Below are 20,939 nucleotides of genomic sequence, written 5' to 3'. Positions count from 1 at the left end.
GTGGGCATCAAGTGTCTGAAGCCACATTTGAATTCAGGTCCTCCTGACTCCAAGGCCAGAGCTCTATCCACTGGGCCACCTAGCTGCCCCTCTATTTTCCCATGTATAGCTTGTTTGTACATATTTATTTTCTTGTTCTCCCCCACTAGATTGTGAGCTCCTTGAGAGTAGGGCCTGTGTTTTGCCTCTTTTTAGAACCCCAGTGCTCAGCACAGTTTTGCCTCTTTTTAGATCCCCAGTGCTTAGCACAGTGCCTGACACATACAGGCACATAATAAATTGTTAATATTGACTTACTGACCCTCTCCCTAAAAAGAAAAGGAAACTGAGGTCTAGAGGGGCTGTGACACACAGGAGAGCCAGCATTTGAACTCAGGACTTCTGGCACCAGATCCTGCATACTTCCCACTACACTAAAATACTGTCCAAATCAGAAATGCCAGAACAAAGTAGAATGCCATTTATCAACATAACCACCCCTCCTCCCAAACTCAAGTCCCATTTCCTCCATAAAAGCTACCTCTGATAACTCTAGCTAGAAATGATCCTAATCTCCTCAAATGCCTGTCTGACCTCTCCTATGCATTCACACTCCAACTTTATTAGGGTGACTTGTGTACATGCTTCATCTGTCATGACAACTAGAATTTATATAGCACTTGAAGGTTTGCAAAGTGCTTTATCCCATTTGTTCCTTACAATGATCCTAGGAATTATTATTATCCCTATTTTGCAGATATGGAAACTGAGTCTGAGAGGTTAAGTAACTTTGCCCAAGGTCACACAGTTAGCAACACTTGAGTCGAGATTTAAATTCAGATCTTGCTGACTCTCAAGTCCAGTATTCTAGCCATTATGCCCCTAGGGAGAAGATTATGTCATTTTTCATTAATCCCCAAGGTTTAGAATAATGCCTAGCCCATAAAAAGAGCTTAATTTTTGCAACTGAATGTAGGAAAATGCATTTCTTTGAGTGAACGCTTCTAAAACTCATCATTCCATAAAAATATCACCACCAACCTACCTCTGAAACATATTGGCTATGCAACCCCAGAGCAAGTCTCTACAACTATAAACTACATAGTAGGTGTCAATTTGCATTGGTAGAGGAATTTTCCCCCACTGAGTTCCCTAGGCTAATGAAATCATAGGGCCATTTAAAAAAATTACCTGCTGATATACTATCAAACACTTTGAGCTTCTTTCAGTTGGGATATAAGGATGCACAGCTTACTACTTGTCTCATGTGGTAGGATATTCATTTACCTGGGAATAATTGAATTGGCCACAGACCCAGGTGAAGTACAAAAACAACAAGCCTGTTCTCATAGAGGCAAAACAGGTAAGAAAAAAGTCTTCAGAATATGAAGGGAATATAAGCAGAGAGAGAATTCTGAATGCTGAGTAAGCAAAGGTCCTCTGTTAACATGGGGGAAGTTAAGACCACAGACATAAAAAGTACACACAACTGGTAAGTTTACCTCTGAAGAAATTTCGTTTATTATTAATACATCATAGCCAAGTTTAAGTCAAGTATTTTTATCCTGGTATCAAAACAAAGAGGTTATGATTGTCATGAGAAATTTATTGGTGTTTTCCTTACCACCAAATTCAAGAGAAGAAAAAGATGGCTCTCAAAAAGGGCATTAAAGTAAAGGTAAAAACAGGTAAGGTCAGAAAAGGGAGAGCCTTGGTAAGACTTAAAGGAATCCACAACATAAAGTAAATTAGCAGCTATAGAAAACCTGTCTACGAGGCAATCAGAAATCAGTCTACTGAATACCTACACCTACACAATGCAAAATTGCTAGGTCCTGAAAAGAGGTAGAACCATGGAAATCAAAAAGAGTAGGTTTCTGGATCTAGAAAAAGAAGAATTTGCTAGTTTCTCCAGCACTAGACAAAATGGAAAGATTTCAGATCTACTTCTTTGGAGAGAAATGTAAAATTTAAAACCCCTTGGGGTGGGATGAGGTATACAAACTGTCATTTGGGGAGAAATGGAAATACAGGCCATTTTTTAAAATTTAAAATTTTAAAGAAACTTATGAAAATACATAACAATGTCTTAGGTATAACTTTGGTTGATCATAGAATCACTAGTTCATATACACAGAGATGTGAAGTACTAGAAAACCCCCCAAAATGGGAAACTTTTGCTTTGCTCCTCAGTTTTACAGGGAAACAAGGAAAATACTCAAAAAATATTTTTCATAAGCCTTCCCATCTACCCTGGACTAGACAAGGGTATTCTACTGAACTACTGTAGCTTAACAAAAATACAATTTGAGTACATTCAACTTCCCCAGCTCTGAATTCTCTATTTACAAGCAAATTTCTAGTTAGCAATCTGATTTCCTGTATAAGTCAATCAACTAGGGAAAATATCCTCTGGAAATGACTAGTTCCAATTCTTGGAACCAACATCTCCTACTGCAAATTAATTAGTGTCAGTTCTGCATGCATTGTTATGGTCAATCAGTCCCCCCAAAACTGATCAGTCTTGGCATAGTGATAAAACTGAGGCAGAGCCTACAAGGTTTAGGACAAGGGTATGAAACACAAAGGTACCCTTCAAAATCCCAGAGTAAACACTATTACCAAGAACACTACTACACTGAAAAAACTGCTAAGTTACACAGTATTCTGAACCCTATTTTCTGATCATTTTCATTATAAAATTTAAGATTTATATGGAAAAATTCTGGCTCTAAGACACAAATTTAATCACGCTTAATGCAAAGCAACCAACCTTTAGAATCACAAGGAAACAAAGTAGTTTGACATAATTGGAATTAGGCACCAGATACAACTCTATCACAAGTAGTTATGGCACAATTTCAAAACCAGGTATGATGTACATGATAAACATTCTCCCAATCACTAAATCTCAGAAACATTGTTAGATACAACAAAGTGAATTTAAGCATCTTGTTCCAAAGCATGTTCAGATATGAAAGGATTAAGGAGTCAATTTACTCCATTGGAAATGCTACCTGGTCTTCTTGGTCATTACACTTAATTCCCTAGTGCTGAATAACATGTCAATAAGGCAGAGACAGGTTGGCAAATTTTCTATTTTTCATGCTACTAAAACCCTCTTCCAGTGAATTTTCTGATGTTTAGTAAGTATTGAGCGCTGACTAAACTTTTTACTACATAAATTACATTGAAAGGGTTTTTCTCCAGTATGGACTCTGAGATGATAAAAAAGACCTGTGTTCTGACTGAAGGCTTTGCCACACTCATTACATCTATACCGTTTCTCTCCAGTGTGGACAGACTGATGTTGATTGAGGGCTGACAACTGGCAAAAAGCTTTCCCACACTCCTCACATTTATAGGGTTTTTCCCCAGTATGAATTTTCTTATGTCGAATAAGGCCAGCTTCGTCACTGAAGGTTTTTCCACATTCTTCACATTTGTATGGTTGCTCTATAGTGTAGGATCTCTGATGTTCAACGATGTTTGTACTATGATCAAAGCTTCTTCTACCCTTATCTTCTTCAAACTGTTCCTTACCAGTCTGGATAGTCTGACGTTCTATAAGGCTTGTACTCTGACGATAGGTTGTCTTATCCCCAGTCTGTTTCTTCATTCGATGTTGAGTAAAACCTGTACTTGGACTATGACCTTTTTCATTTATGTCATGGTCATAGTGTTTCTCTGCTGAATGGTTTTGATGCTCAGCAAGGCCTGTGCTTTGACTAAAAGAGCTCTCACCTTCCTCATGTTCATAATGTTTCTGTCCCGTGTGGTTATTCTGATGTTCCATGAGGCTTCCATTCTGACTGAAGGATTTCCCACATTCATCATTTTCACAGGATTTGTCCACATAATGGATTTTCTGATGTTCATTAAGGCCTGTCCTCCTGCAGAAAGCTTTCCCACATTCGTTACATTTAAAACGTTTTTCTTTGTGGTGAATTTCCTGATGAGAAAAAAGGGATGAGTTGTAAACAAAGGCTTTCCCACACTCATTACACTCATAAGGTTTCTCTCCAGTGTGAACTCCCTGATGCTGTATAAGGATTGACTGTCGAGTAAAGCTTTTACTACACTGATTACAGTGAAAGCGTTTTTCTCCAGTGTGTTTTTTGAGATGATTAAAAAGCCCTGCATTCTGACTGAAGGATTTGCCACACTCATTACAATGATAGTGCTTCTCTCCACTGTGAAGTCTCTGGTGTTGATTAAGGACTGATCTCTGACAAAAGGCTTTTCCACACTCATTACATTTATAGGGTCTCTCTCCAGTATGGATTCTCATGTGTCGAATTAGGCCATTATTTGAACTAAAAGTTTTCCCACATTCTTCACATCTAGAGGATTGGTCTCCTACATGGTTCTTCTGATGTTGCACTAGATCTGTACTGTGATTAAAGGTTGTCTCATGCTCAACACGTTCACAGTCTTTCTCCCCTATTTGACGCCTTTGACTTTCAATAACGACTGAGTTCTGGATGAAGTTAGTTTCTGATTCATCATGTTTATGTTGTTCCTTGCCTGTAGGCTTTCCCCATTGATTTTTTAACCTGACACCTGGTTCACATGCTTCTCCATCTTTAGAAGCCTGTGGAATTTCTCCATTAAATTTATAAGTTAACTCTTCATGTGGTTCCACTTCTTTCAAAAGTTCTTGCTTTGGAGACAACTTTGTGGAACTGCATCTGGTACCATCTGAAACTATACACAGACAATGTGAATAAGGAAGAAGATGAAAAGAATATGGACTCAGCTTTCTGAGCCATGGTTTCTATGTGTCAGTGACGTCACTGAATAAGGGCCAAAAAGGGGGAGAAGGGCACAAGAGGAGGAAAAACATTTTTAGGGGGAAACTGTAACTCATATTACAAAAGGGTTAAGTAGGAAATATACACATATAAGTAGGTAACGGAGGGGAGAATGTCTAGGAATGGGCAGAAACTTATTATCTGTCATATATATAAATACATGTACTAGATTATGAGAGAGCAAACATGATTAAATTTAATAAAAATACGTGTAAATTCTTACACTTAGATTCAAAAAAATCAACTTCACAAATACCAAACTGGGGAGGCGTAGCTAGAATTGTTTTAGTTCCCCTAAAATAATGCTAAGTGTTTTAATGGATTGTAAGATCATTATGAGTATTATATGGTATGGAAGTCAAAAGAACTAATGCAATCTTAGGGGGACGTTAAGAGAAACAAAATATCTTGAAAAGAGGCAAGTGAAGGAATACGGTGCTTAGTCTTAGGCATCACACTTTAGGAAGGACATTGATAAGCCAAAAGGAATCAAGAAAATGGCAACCAGGATGGTGAAGCAAACCTAGGATAATGAGGCAAGAAATTGGTGTGTTCAAGTATTTGAAAGGCTATCACGTGGAAAAAGGATCAGACTCGTTCTCCTTGGCCCCTGAGGGTAGAATATGGAGCAACAGGTCTAAATTGTAAGCAGCACATTTAGGCTTGATGTCAGGAAAGTTTCGTACAATTGGAGATATCAAAAAGTGGACAGGCCACCTAAAGCATCAGTGGGTGCTTCTTTATTGGAGGATTTCAAAGCAACTACATAATGACGATCTGTAAAATATATTTTAGAGGAGGTTCTTGTTCAGGTACAAACTGAACTAAACAGCCTCCCTTCCAACTATGAGATTTTATGAGGCTTCTCAGTGGTGAAATAAGGCTGAGATGTAATGTGAAAGTCAGAGAAAGGGGGCACTGGAAGTGTGAGGGTGGAATTTTTGGAAGATGTCAGAAGAGGCAACTGAATAAAAAATGAGAACCAGAAGGTAGTTAAGAACAGTAGTGTCAAGCTCAAGAGAAATTAGTGGCCACCTGTGGGCTGCATATTGACTTAGTTTTAAAATGTACTGTTATCTGTGTTTTATTATGTTTTTTATTAATTTTGTTAAATATTCCCTATTATATTTTATTAAGAGGCAGGCTGCACTCAGGAGTGTTGGGTTATATGTAGCCTGGGGCTGTATGTTTAACACTGCTGGTTAAGAACAATTATTAGAAATGGTTTTATTCAGAATAAATAAGCAGGCTAAGGTTAGTAGGAAGGAATTTATGGTTGTAGCTGTGTAGCAAAGGCTTTTATTCAAAGCCAAGGAATTCAAGGAAAGACAACTAATGTGTAGATAAGGTTGAGACTGAGGCTTTCCAGGTATTCAGCACCTATGTAAAAGGTACGTCAGCAACCTAGATTATATAGGGTCCAAGAAGCAATTCCTGGCGCCTCTCAATGGAGATCAGTTACAAGGAGGAACACGGCTCTCTGGTAGTTATATTCAAATCCAGTGTCTCCTAACATAGTCCTTTTAGTTCTTTTCCCAATGTTTCAGCTACTATCTCCTAAAGATATCCCTGGTTCCTTAAAAATTTAAGCCTAGCCTCAAGGAATTTTAATACACTTCATTTGGCATTGGATTAGGGGAAAATGATTCCAAATGCCACCATCTACCTCTTCTTGGGTAAGATGGAAAATGGGGAAGGCCTTTGGAATTCTGAATATTGGTAATGGGCAAGCCAATAACAAAAACTTCCCCAATCTATTCTCTGAGAAGAAATGTACCCAGGCCATTTACATTCTCAGGATTTAAATAACACAAACAGGCACTAAAGTGAAAGAATCCAATTCTCTAAAAATAGCTGGTACTATCTAGGAAGTAGGTTTGTAGAATTTTAAATGTAAGCAGTAAGACGGAGGAGAAAAGTGAGTAGCAATGGAAGGAACTGCCAGGAACATGGGATAAGCAGAAAATGTATAAGGAGAGAAGAATGAGACACTAGTTTCTTGAGTGACAAGGTTTAGAAAGGCACTTAAAATGAAGAAGTGGTAAAATTTACATGGAGGGCAACTAAGACCATAGGAGGGCCTAAATGAATCAAAGTGAATATATCACAGGGTAAAGTAAATTAGACTAGGAGTAGGGAGACCCAGAGTGGCGAAGGGGAAAGAATACTGGCCATGGAATGAACCATCAGAAGATCTAATGCTCAAAAGCAGTGTGACCATGAGCAAGTCATTTCACTCTAGACCCCCAGTTTCTTTACCTGAAAAAAAAGAGGAGAGGTGGACCAGATGATTTCTAATTTCCTCTCTAAATCTGGGGCAGCTAGGTGGTGCAATGGATAGAGCTCTAGTCTTGGAGTCAGAAGGACCTTAGTTCAACTCTGACCTCAGACATTTGACACTTACTAGCTGTGTGACCCTGGGCAAGTCACTTAACCCCGATTGCCTCACCAAAAAAAATTAAAACTCTAAATCCTATGATCTTAGTTCCAGCTTTGTCACTAATTACCTATTTTCTATTTCTTAGGCAAGTTATTGAATCTTGGATTTCTGCATCTATAAATGGGAGAGTTGAGATTCCCTTCTAGCTTCAAAATTCCTTGAGTATTTTAAAACTTCAAGTGCTTATACTGTGGTATATGGATTTTTAATAATAAACACTGAGGGCAATAATCACAATAGCTCACATTTGTAAAAATCTTTAGAATTTATAGAGTCTTTTCTTTCCTTTTTTTTTTGTTTAGTCAACGGGGTTAAGTGACTTGCCCAGGGTCACACAGCTAGTGAGTGTTATGTGTATAAGGCTGGATCTGGACTCAGGTCCTCCTGAATCCAAGACCAGAGCTCTATCCACTGTACCACCTAGCTGCCCCCTATAGAGTGCTTTCTTACAACAGTTTAGTAAAGTTAGTGAAGAGTTTATTGTAGTGGAAAAGAACAGAACAGGTAATATATATATGAGAAAGAACACTGGACTTAGCCTCAGAAGGCCTGGATTTGGGTTCTGTCTCTGTTACTTACAAACCCTTTGATCTAAAAAAAGTCAGAAAGTTTTTCTGGGCCTCAAGAGCCCAAATCTATCAAATGGGGATAATATGACTTGCACTAATTATCTCCTAAGGTTATTATGAGAAAAGTGTTTTGTTTGTGATTATTTTTGAAGTTATCATTGTGATTATCTGGAATGTGGCTTTGGTGACAGATGAAAACAAGGCTTCAATTCCATCTAGATAATGGTACATTAGTTTATTTGAATGACAAGAGTTGGAAAAGAACTTAAAATACACAGAAAATAAATTTTTACATGGAAGGCAACCCAGACCAGAATATAGTAGAAAATACACTGGGATGGAAGTCAGAAGATCTAGTCTCCCGCTCTTTCTCAGATGAAATTCAAATACTTACCTCTTTCATGTGGAGTCTGGGTCTCCACCAGATGGAACTGGGCCTCATGTAAATCCTCTGATACTCCTACAGATGTAGTCTTGTCCAAAAGCACTTCATGTCCCCGTGCACAGGCTTGGACCTGGGAACAATTATATACATTTGGGCTTGCAAAGCAATCATGGAGTCTTGGAAATAAAATGTCAGGTAAGTGACTACGATGAACTTTCGGTAGGAAAGGCAAAATAGGCCCAAAAAAAAGTCATTTGGTTCTTTAATGGCAGCAGGGAGCAGGAAAGGGAAAGTGATAAAGAGACTGGTAGCTCCACTGGGACAAATGAATCTTGAAGGCTCGCAGTACCTCTCCCGAGGCTGTGACTCCACAGCATAAAGCCCCTCATCTCCCACGACAGACCTCTTCTCACCTGTTTTCCTGGTTCATCAAGGTTTCTCTCTAAATCCTCCAGCAACGTCACAGCTTCTTCTCCACTCTCTGGATGGCGATCTTGGACCCAGGTCTGCAGTGAATCAGGCAGGATGGTCAGGAACTGCTCCAACACCAGGAGCTCCAGGATCTGTTCCTTTGTGTGTACCTCAGGCCTCAACCACCGATGACAAAGCTCCTGGAGTCGGTTCAGAGCATCCCTTGGACCTCCAGTCTCCTGGTAGCAAAAATGCCTAAAGTTCCTTCGGGAGATCTCTTGGATATAGGCTTTGTTTCCAAGGGAGTCAGATTCCTTCCCCCAGGCACAATCTTCCTTTTCTACCTTCACTATTAAAAGTCCCTCTAGCTCCTGGGAAGCCTGGGCAGCTGAAGCTTCAGTCATTCTGAACTTCAAAAGCCCAAACAGATGACAAGTTCTATCTATTACCTAAACTTCAGGAAGATTCCCTTTCAACAACTCTTATATACAGAAATTCTTGAGAAATAACATTTTTAAGACAGAGAAACCACAAGCTAATTGTTATGAAATCATAACTAATGAAGACCAGTGATTAGGACAAATTACTGAATAGTATTAGAGTTCTGTGAAAATAGGAAAATGTGTAGACATTTTGCTACCTTAAATGGAGAGACTACAAAAATAGAAGTAAATTCAGTAATTTAGGTTCTCTGATCTACTTTGGGATGAAAGAGTAAGATTTAGTAGCAAACATTAACTAAAAAAATCAATACCTATAGTACATTTACCCTGACATAAAGATAATTAAAAGAATATTTTAATCACAAAGAGAGTTAGAAAAAAAAATTTCTATTTTTTTTTAAAGTACGGGACCTGTGAAACATATGTAACTCCTGGTGAGAAACTCCCTCTAGTAACGCAACTGTGCACCTGCACAGTTAATCTGAAGTCTTGGGAGGGGTTAGAAGAAGGGATGACGTGACTTGCCCAGATTCACTGGTATATCAGGGGCAGGACATTAACCCAGGTCTGCCTGACTACAAGGGCACTTCTCTTTACACTATGCCAAGTATCCTCCCCTTGTTTACACCAACGAATGCATCATTAGTGAAAAAGCTCGAGGGATGGGCCAGAATAAGTCAGAGTTAGAGAGGAAGGTATGAACAGATTTTGGTCTCATCCTTTAACCTACAAGAGTTTAGGAGGTTCCACCCCCACTCCCACCCCCCACACTTCTCTTTCGGTTCTTTCAGTGACCCCAAGAAGGGGCCCCGCTTGCTCCGTAGCAGCCCAGGGCAGAGACCGGCAGACTCCCCAGCCCCAGTCCCGCTCCCGCTCCCCCGGTCTCCACCTCCCGCGCTCCCCGCAGCCCAGGCAGGGGATACAGAAGAGGGGCGGGGGACCCTCCGCACGGTAGTCCCGCAGGGCTAAGGGGGACCCTAGCCGGGCTCACCGCCCAACAATAGGGGCTCAGATGGGGTGCAGAAGAGTGACCCCGCACACTACACGCGAGGGTCCCAGGGGTCTACTTTCGGAGGATTGTGGGCAATTTCCTCCGAGGAGAACAAAAAAGCAAAGCGCTTGTTTCTTAGTCTCACTTCCGGGTGCGTTCTAGGCTTTTTGGAGGATCTGGAACTCTGTGGTTCCCTGTTTTAGTCTGATTATTCAGAGAGAAAAAATATAAATAACAACTCTAAGGGAGAGGGGATTTGGTACTCCCCCACCCCACTCCATAGTTGACATATCAAAGGCTACTCAAATAGGAGATATTACATCAGGGTTGGGACACTCCAGATAGACAGATTTGGCTGGTTGTTATCCTTTCTTCTCAAAAAGGACCAAAATGACATCAGTCTGTTGGGATCAAGGTACAGTGTGTCCTACTGTGACTGATCAAACCAATATGAGCTCAGAAGGCAGTACCATAAGTTGGACAAAAATAGTCCATATGAGCATTTGGAGCAGAGATATCTACAAATGTGTACATCTGATATTTCTTTTGAGCTACTACAATACTGATTTGGTCATAGAACACAAAGCCTTCTTTGATGTAGGCATGCCATGCTGGGTGGGCCTCAATTCCAAAGTTCTTCAGAGAGACCTTGAGAGTGTCCTCGTATCACTTCTTCTGTCCTCCATGTGAGCACTTGCCTTGTATTAGTAAGTTTTCTGTAAAATGGTCTTTTATTTAGGCAAAAGTACTTTTGGCATTTGAACAATATGGTCAGCCCATCGGAGTTGAGAGTTTGAATGTTTGGCAATTCAATTTGAGAAAGGACCTCACAGTCCAGTACCTTATCTTGACAGATGGTCTTCAGAATCTTCCTAAAACAATTCAGATGGAAGTAATTCAGTTTCCTGGAATGGTGCTGGTAGACTACCAGGTTTCATAGGCATACAACAGAGGTCAGCACAGTGGCACTGTGAACCTTCAGTTTGGGGGGCAGTCTAATACCTCTTCTTTCCCACATTTTCCTTTGGAGACTCCCACACACTGAGCTAACTCAGACAGTACATGTACCAACCTTGTCATCTATGTCTACATCCCTGGAAAGTATACTATCAAGATAAGTGAACTCATGCACAGCATTCAAAATTTCTCCAGTGGTTCCACACATGGAGGGTGTGGTTCTGGATGGTGGAGAACCTTTGTTTCCTTTGTGTTAGTTGTTAGGTCAAAATTAACAAAAGCAGTGGGGCGGACCCAAGATGGCTCAGTAAAAGCAATGACTTGCTTGAGTTCTCCCCAAGCCCGCCAAATACCTGTAAAAAATGGCTACAAACAAATTCTAAAGCAGCAGAAACCACAAAAAGACAGAGTGAAACAAATTTCCAGCCCAAGACAACCTGGATGGTTGATTGGAAAGTTCTATTGAATCAGGCTGGGAGCTGCTTCGAGAGCTTCCTGCCCACAGACTGAGGGGGAATCCACTGGCTGATCAGAGGGAGATTGCAGGGATCTCTTTGCTGGTGCTGAGGCAAGATTCTCTTGCTTTGCCTATGTTTAGATCTGGGTTGCAGGTCTGGGTGGTGGTCCTGGGGTGAGGAAGAGTGCTGGCATGGTGGAGCTTATAGTGGTGGTGAAGAGAGAATCCTCCTCACAGTTCCAAGGCAGAAAATAGTGCTTGTGGTCACTCACAGAGCAGAGCACAGACCAGGAAAGGAGCAAACACCTTGCCCGTGATCATACCACCTTGGAAGAACTGAAAATTTACAGGGCCCTAGAATTATCTCTGAAAACAGCTGCACAAAACCCCTAAAGCTTGGGATAGCACATTCTCCACACTGGAAGCAGACCTCTGCCTTAACAAAGAGTTTATAACTCAAGTAATTGGCTGGGATCATGAGCAAATTGCACACGAAAAAAGTCAGACCATAGAATCTCTCTTTGGTGACAAGATCAAAACATACCACCAGAAGACAACAAAGTCAAAGCTCCTTATATCCAAAGCCTCCAAGAAAAATATGAATCAGTCCCAGGCCATGGAAGAGCTCAAAGGATTTGGAGAAACAAGAGAAGTAGAGGAAAAACTGGGAAGAGAAATGAGAGTGATGCAAGAAAATCACGAAAAACCAGTCAACAGCTTGTTAAAAGAGACCCCAAAAAATACTGAAGAAAATAATACCTTAAAAAATAGCCTAACCCAAATGGCAAAAGAGGTCCAAAAAGTCAATGAGGAGAAGAATGCCTTCAAAAGCAGAATTGACCAAAAGGAAAAATGAAGCCCAGAAGCTCACTAAAGAAAATACTTCATTAAAAATTAGAATGGAGCAAATGGCAGCTAGTGACTTTATGAGAAATCAAGATATTGTAAAACAAAACCAAAAGAATGAAAAAATAGAAAACAATGTGAAATATCTCATTGGAAAAACAACTGACCTGGAAAATAGATCCAGGAGAGATAATTTAAAACTTATTGGACTATCTGAAAGCCAGGATCAAAAAAAAAAAAGCCTAGACATCATCTTTCAAGAAATTATTAAGGAAAACCGTCCTGATATTTAGAACCAGGGCAAAATAGAAATGGAAAGAATCTACCAATCACCTCCTGAAAGAGATTCCCAAAGGAAAACTCCTAGGAATATTGTAGCCAAATTCCAGAGTTCCCAGGTCAAGGAGAAAATATTGCAAGCAGCCAGAAAAAAACAATTCAAGTATTGTGGAAACACAATCAGGATAACACAAGATTTAGGGGAAAAAAATTAGCACAAGCAGAGGAGAATTGATCCATATTTTGTTGTATCTCAGCCAGAGAGGCTGCATTGAGTATACAATCATCTGCAAACCAAAAGTCATGTACCAACTCTTCCTTAACTTCAGTCTTGACTTGTAGCCTTTTAAAGTTAAATAATTTACCATCAGTGTGGTAGCTGATCTTGATGTTATTTTCATCCTTGTTGAAGGAGTCTGACATTCCTGAAAACATCATGCTAAAAAGCATGGAAGCAATACTATTTGACAAAAACAATCCCTCACAACTGACATTATCAAAGCCCTTGGTTATATCCATGAACATTGTATACAGACCTCTATTCTGCTCCTGGCATTTTCCCCAAAGTTGTCAGACAGCAAACACTATATTAGTTGCTCCTTAGCCCTTTCTGAAGCCACACTGGCTCTTGGGTAAATTACTATCTTCCGGGTGAAGGATCGGACTATTAAGGAGGGGTTTGGCAAGAATCTTGGTGGCAGTGACTAAGAGTGATTGTCATAGGGTAATCTATTCCTTTTTCCTTTACAGAGATGGACAGTGGAGGCATCCTTGAAGTTCTAGGTGATAACCTCCTCTTGCCATACAACCTAGAAGATTTCAATCAGTTTTTGTATGAGTAGTGGACTCCCTACCTTGTAAATTTCCAGCTGGGTTAGAATCAACACCAGGCACTTTGCCACACAAGAGGAGCTTAATGGCATTCAATACCTCTTCTTCAATTAGAAGTTTGTCTAGAGAAAGTTTAACTTCAACCTGAGGTTTATGATCAGTGGTTTCAGCATTAATGATGATTTGTTGAGAACACTATGGAAGTGTTCAGCCCATCTCTCTGGATCATATACCCTCACTAATCTATGAAGCTCCATCAGTGCTGAGTAGTTGAGATGCACCATGGGTCTTCAGCCCGTAAGTAGCCTTTAAGGCATCATAAAATCACTTTGGATTGTTACTATCAGTGTAAAACTGAATTTCATCTGTCTTCTTACTAAGCCAAGAATCCTCTAAGCTTCACTTGCACTTTACTTTTGACAGAGTTAAACGCTGCCTTCTTAGATATGGATGAACAAACCACAGGGTTTACTGAAAAACCCTGTGGAGTTCTTGTGTTTTGGACACACATTCTGAATTTCCCCATCATTTTCATCTTAATGATTACAAGTATTCTGGCCCAGATGAGCAAATGCAGTGTTATACACCAAATCTCTGAAAGTTGCCCACTCCTTTTTTCCTCTACTGTTGCCAACTATTTGTTGGCTCAGCTTTCCATCCAAGTTAGCAACAAACTGTTCCCTCTCAGAGGAAAGCTCTAATCTGTTGCCATTAATTCTTGTGGTAGTCATTTTGCCTTGGGGACACCGCTTTTGTTGAATGTGAATATTTAGCTTGGAGAGGATAAATCTATGATCAGTCGAACACTCTGTGCCACTTATTGCCTTGATCATTCTGACATCCTGTCTCACATCTTTCTCCTTACAATGATATAGTCTATTAAATGCCAATGTTTGCTATTAGGGTGCATCCACAAAAATGCATTTAGGTAAATGGAAGACAGTATTGATAATGAGAAGGTCATGGGTTGCACAAGTCTTCAATAGTAAGTGACTCTTGCTGTTGCTATTTTCAACTCCATTCCTCCCAAGGACTCCCTGCCATGTCTGATGGTCTGTGTCTATTCTGCCATTAAAGTCACTCACAATTACAAGCTTGTCCTCTTTCATCCCATTGAAGATGAGGGTCTCCAGGTCTTCATAAACATTTTCTTTGACCTCATTATGGTTTGTCATAGTGGGAACATATGCACTGATGATGGTGGCATGGCAAGTGGCAATCTCATTGTCATGAGCCTGTCATTCATTCCTTTTTGGAAGCATGTTCTAGGCTTGTTGATTAGATTTTGATTAGTTTTGATTGTGAAACCTACACTAGCTTCATGGCACTCCTCTTCACTGCATCCATTCCAGAAAAAAATGTGTGTCCAGCTCTGACTGGACTTAAGGCTTACTGTTTGGATGTGATACATGCTGAGTTCTCTCACAAGAGCTATTCATCTTTCAGGTCTACTGGATTTTGTGTGGTCCATAAGTGTGTGCACATCACATGTACCAATGTTGAGTGAAATCATCTTTGCAAAAAAATTTTGTAATTTTCTTTTTAATCAGAGATACAGAGAGGCAGTCATTCCAAGGAGGAAGTAGCTTTGGGGAATGGGACACAAGCAGCTGAGAAGACAGCCAGCTATGGATCCAAGAGAAAGCTAGTCCTGGCAATCAAGAGTTGGATAGCCTGAGGAGAGAAAGGATTTGCAGGCTCTTCAGTACAATTGAGATGTGAGTTTCCTTGGCTACATGTATGCCTCATTACCATTACACATTTTTTTCTGGACCTTCTCATTATCAATTGCATTTTTGTGGATGCACCCTAATAGCAAACATTGGCATTTAATAGACTATATCATTGTAAGGAGAAAGATGTGAGACAGGATGTCAGAATGATCAAGGCAATAAGTGGCACAGAGTGCTGGACTGATCATAGACTTATCCTCTCCAAGCTAAATATTCACATTCAACAAAAGCAGCATCCCTAAGGCAAAATGACTACCAGAAGAATTAATGTCAACAGATTAGAGCTCTTCTCTGAGAGGGAACAGTTTGTTGCTAACTTGGATGGAAAGCTGAGCCAACAAATAGTAAAGGCAATAGTAAAGGCAATAGTAAAGGAAAAAAAGGAGTGGGCAACTTTCAGAGATTTGGTGTATAGCACTGCATTTTCTCATCTGGGTCAGAACACTCACAAACATCAAGACTGGTTTGATGAAAATGATGGGGAAATTCAGAAGCTGCTTAATGAAAAATAAGAACTCCACAGGGTTTACCAGCAGGATAGTTCATCCATCTCTAAGAAGACAGCATTTAATTCCATCAAAAGTAAAGTACAAGCAAAGCTTAGAGAAATGCAGGTTTCTTGGCTCAGTAAGAAGGCAGATGAAATTTAGTTTTATGCTGATAGTAACCATCCAAAGGGCTTTTATGATGCCCTGAAATCTATTTATGGGCCAAAGACTTATGGTGCATCTCAACTACTCATTGCTGATAGAGCCACATTGATTTGTGAAAAGGACATGAACCTAGAGAGATGGCCTGAACATTTCCATAGTGTTCTCAACAGACCTTCATCAGTCAATGCTGAAGCCATTGACTGTTTACCTCAGGTTGAAGTCAATCTTTCCCTAGCTGAAGTTCCAACTTAAGAAGAGGTTTTGAATGCCATCAGGCTCCTTTCACGTGGCAAAGAACCTGGTGCTGATTTTATTCCAGCTCAGATTTACAAGATAGGGGCTCCATTGCTCATACAAAAGTTAACTGAAATTTTCCAGGTTATATGGCAAGAGGAGGTTATCCTCCAGGAGTTCAAGGATGCCTCCGTTGTCCATCTCTATAAAGGTAAAGGAACATTGTCCTCTGACAATCACAAGCAGGTCTCTCTTTGTCATTGCTAGCAAGATTCTTGCCAGAATTCTCCTTAATAGGTTGATCCTTCACCTAGAAGATGGTCATCTACCTGAGAGCCAGTGTAGCTTCAGAAAGGGTTGAGGAACAGTCAATATGGTAATTGCTGCCTGACAACTCCAGGAGAAATGCCAGGAGTAGAACAGAGGTCTGTACACAACATTTGTAGATCTGACCAAGGCCTTTGACACTGTCAGTTGTGAGGACTTATGGAAAACTGTCAAAATTTGGTTGCCCCGAGAAGTTCATCAGTATCATATGTCAATTTCATGACAGCATGTTTGCCAGGTTCTGGATAATGGACAATGCTCTTGTGCTTTCCCAGTCACTGATGGAGTGAAATAAAGCTGTGTGCTTGCTCCCATGCTTTTTAGCATGATGTTTTCAGCCACATTGTCAAATGCCTTCAGTGAGGACAAACATGACATCAAGGTCAGCTACCATACTGATGGTAAATTCTTCAAAGTGAAAAGGCTACACGCCAAAACCAAAGTAGAGGGAGTGTTGGTGCATGATTTTCTGTTTGCAGATGATTATGCACTCAATCCAGCCTCTGAAGCTGATATGCAACAAAACATGGATCTGTTCTCTGAAGCTTGTGCTAATTTTGGTCTAACAATTAACATCAAGAAAAGACAGGTGCTCCATCAGCCACCACAACACCATCCATACATGGAACCCTCAGTTACAGCAAATGGAGATTTGAATGCTTTGGATAAGTTTATTTACCTTGGTAGTGTACTTTCCAGGGATGTATACGTTGATAATGAGGTTGATGCATGCATTGCCAGATTTAGCTCAGTGTTTGGGAGGCTCCGGAAAGTGTGGGACAGAAGAGGTATTAGACTGACTACCAAACTGAAAGTCTACAGAGCCATTGTGCTGACCTCATTGTTGTATGCCTGTGAAAACTGGACAGTATACTAGTGCCATGCCAGGAAACTGAATCACTTCCATTTGAATAGCCTTAGGAAGATTCTGAAGATCATCTAGCAGGTTAAGATACCAGACAGTGAAGTCCTTTCTCTAATTAAACTGCCAAGCATTCAAACTCTACCTCAGAGAGTACAACTCCCATGGGCTGGCCATGTTGTTTGAACGCAAAAATGTATGCTTGGCAAAAAGATTATTTTATGGAGAACTTACACAGGGCAAGTGTTCATATGGTGGTCAGAAGTGATACAAGGACACTCTCAAGGTCTCTCTGAAGAACTTTGGAATTGATTGTGTGACATGGGAGATACTGGCACTGGACTGCTCAGCATGGTGTGCCCACATCAGAGAAGATGCTGGGCTCTATGAGCAAAGCAGAATTGAAGCAGCTCAAAAGAAATGCAAGATGCAGAAATTTAGAGAATCCACTCCAAATGTTCATATGGACTATTTGTGCCTGACCTGTGGAAGAACATTCCAAGCTCCTATTGGTCCGATCAGCCACAGCTAGACACACTGTAACTTGACTCTAGCACAGTGATATCATTTTGGTCCTCTTCGGGAATGAATGACAACAGCCAGCCAACCAACCAGCCTGCTAACTGTGAATGTCCTCCAAGGCTATGTTCTGGGCCCTCTTCTCTTCTCTCTGTAATGTCTCATTTGGTGATTTCATTAGATCACACAGATTCCTTTGCAGATGATTCTCAGCTATATTTATCCAATCCTAACCTCTCCCCTCATCTCCAGTCTTGCCTTTCCAACTGTCTGCTGTACACCTCAAATTGAGTGTCCTATAGACATCTTAATTCCATCACGTCCAAAACTGAACTCGTCTTTTCCCCCCCAAACTCTCTCCTCTTTCCTATTATTGTGAAGGTCACCATCATTCTCCCAGTCATACAGGTTCACAACCCATGTATCATTCTTAACACCTCAGTCACACTCAACTCCCCCACATTTAATCATTTGCCAATCCTGTAGATTCTATCTTTGTTACATCTCTCAGGTACATAACCTTCTCTCCTTTGACACTGCCACTACCCTAGTGCAGGCCTTCATTCTTTCACATTTGGATTACTACAATAGCCTACTGGTTGGTCTCCCTACTTTGTCTCTCTCTGGTACAATCTATCCTCCACTCAGCTATCAAAGTGATCTTCCTAAAGCATAACGCTATGTCATACCCTTTTCCTCACCACCACCATCCTCAATAAAGTCTACTGTCTCCCTTACCTCAAGGATTAGATACATAATTCTCTATTTGTCTCTTAAAAGACCTTCATAACTTGTCCTTTTTCTACATTTACAGATTTGTTATATCTTATTCCCCTCCATATACTTTACAATGACATTGGCCTCTTTGCTCTTCTTCCCACAAGATGCATCTCCCTATTCCATGTATTTTTAATGGCTGTCCCTATGTCTGGAAATCTCTCCCTCCTTGTCTCTGCCTCATAATTTCCTTTAAATATCAACTAAAATTTCACCTTCTGAAAAAAGCCTTTACTAGTTCCCCTTAATGCTAATGCTTTCCCTTTGAAATTATCTATAATTTATCTTGTATATAGCTTGTTTGTACATAATTGTTTGCATGTTGCCCCCCCCATTAGATTGTGAGCTCCTTGAGGGCAGGGACTGGAATAACATCTGACATATAGTAGGTGCTTTTAAAAATGCTTGTTGACTTCACTTGTATTGATGGCATATTTCGGATGCTGACAGCTGGAGTAAATTTTAGATATATCATTTTAATTGATAGGCTGTATATATTTTATATAACAAAATGCAATGTAATTTATTGTTTTTCCTTTGTTTAGCTTTTATGAAAACTTTAATATGCCAACAAAATGCAAAGTAATAAAATATTGCTGGGACTCTATTAGAAATCCTTTCCAGCTCAGGAGGAACCTTATAGAGTTTATGCTTCACTGACATAGCCTTCCGACACCCAGAGTCATCTCCATGTCATGATAAAGCATTAGAATAGGAAGTTAGGATTTTAAAGTGCATAAGAGATAACTTTTCATCTTTTAAACATTTCAATATTTATATTTTTTCAGAATCAAGTGTGGATTTTACTTGTATAGAAAATGCTGTGTAAAAGAAATTATTTCATTCTTTGATAGAAATATGGCACTTCTGAACTGACCTTCAAATTATTCAATGGATAAGCAATTTGGACCCAAACCTACAGTGCAGTCTTGGCAGAAATAAAGACTACAGATTAGCAAGCTTGCTCAGCCCTGCTACATTCAAGCAATGTTTTGTTTGAGCTCTAGGGAATAGACTTTAAAGACCTAGTGCAACTATTGTCAGTCAGTCAGTCAGTGCTTACTATGTTCCAGGCACAATGCTAAGTGTTGATAATACGAAGGCAAAAACACCATCCTTACCCTCAAAGAGTTCACATTCTTCCCCCTCCCCAATTTTTAAAACACTTTTATTTAAAGTTTTGAGTTCCAAATTTTATCTCTCCCCTTCTCCTCCCCCTTTCCTAAGACAGTAAGCAATTAAATATAGGTTATACATGTGCAATTTTGTAAAACATTTCCATATTAATCATTTTGTACAAGAAGACTCAAATAAAAGAAAAGAATGAAAGAAAGCGAAAAATACCATGCTTCAGTCTGTATTCAATCAATATAATTTCTTTCTCTGGAGGTGGATAGTATGCTTCATCATTAGTCCTTTGGGATTATCTTGGACTATTGTATTGCTGAGAACAGCTAAGTCACTCACAATTCTTCACTGAACAATATCGCTGTTACTGTGTACAACATTCTTCTAGTTCTGTTTACTTCATTATGCATCAGTTCATGTAAGTCTTTCCTGAAATCATCCTGCTTGTCATTTCTTATAGCACAATAATATTCCATTACATTCATATGCCACAGCTTGTTCAGCCATTCCCCAACTGATGGGCATCCTTTTGATTTCCAATTCTTAGCCACCACAAAAAGAGCTGCTATAAATATTTTTGTACAAATAGGTCCTTTTCCCTTTTTGGGCTATCTTTGGGATATAGACTTAGCGATGGTATTGACAAATCAAAGAGTATGCACAATTTTATAGCCCTTTGGGCATGGTTCCAAATTGCTCACCAGAATGGTTGGATCAGTTCGCAACAAATTTAACAGTGCGTTAGCGAACGAACTCACATTCTAATTGGATTTAAGACAACCCTTCTTAATCTTTGCCAGTGTGTGGCTTTGTGTCTTTTTCATTAGAGGAAGGAGTCAAATTGGTCCAGGGAAAATCTGAAAGGAGTAAAGACTATATAATGAAGAGCAGAGGTGAACAAAGATTAAGAAAAGAGTAGAGAGGGGAGAAAGAAACTGCCTGAGGCTTTTAGATAAGAGCAGAAGAAAAAGGTGATGAGAGGCAAGCATTGTTTAACAACAATCTCTATACCAGTGATAAGTCAAATCAAAGATTATTTCTTATTAATATGGAATGTGTCACAAATGGAAGAAGTAACATATAGGAGAATTTTCTTAATCTGTTCAATACCTTGACAATAAGGGAAACTAGTTTGGTGAACTAGGAGTCATTTTAAATTACAAAACAATTGCACAAAACATAAAACAAATAAAACAATTGCATTTTGAATAGTGCACATCTAATTCTGTGTCACATGGTACAATTCCATGTGAAAAAGATTAATAAAATATTGAGCAATAATTTTTAAAAACCCTCACTCATGA

At 39.8% G+C, this 20,939-nt stretch overlaps 1 protein-coding gene across 1 annotated transcript; it reads right to left on the bottom strand.

The window, feature by feature from the left end:
• Positions 1–1,508: 1,508 nt before the first annotated feature.
• Positions 1,509–9,800, bottom strand: LOC110194345 (uncharacterized). Its single transcript, XM_020966593.2, has 3 exons — positions 8,601–9,800; positions 8,197–8,317; positions 1,509–4,686 (listed from the first exon to the last, which is right to left on the bottom strand). The coding sequence occupies exons 1-3, from the start codon at positions 9,000–9,002 to the stop codon at positions 3,083–3,085; spliced, it is 2,127 nt and encodes a 708-aa protein (XP_020822252.1). The 5' UTR covers positions 9,003–9,800; the 3' UTR covers positions 1,509–3,082.
• Positions 9,801–20,939: the final 11,139 nt, after the last annotated feature.

Source organism: Phascolarctos cinereus, unplaced genomic scaffold (assembly GCF_003287225.1).
Source record: "Phascolarctos cinereus isolate Bilbo 61053 unplaced genomic scaffold, phaCin_HiC Scaffold_5;HRSCAF=322, whole genome shotgun sequence".
NCBI classification, from domain to species: Eukaryota; Metazoa; Chordata; class Mammalia; order Diprotodontia; family Phascolarctidae; genus Phascolarctos; species Phascolarctos cinereus.
The sequence above is the reverse complement of the archived record's forward strand: the minus strand, read 5'-3'. Positions and strand labels throughout refer to the sequence as shown.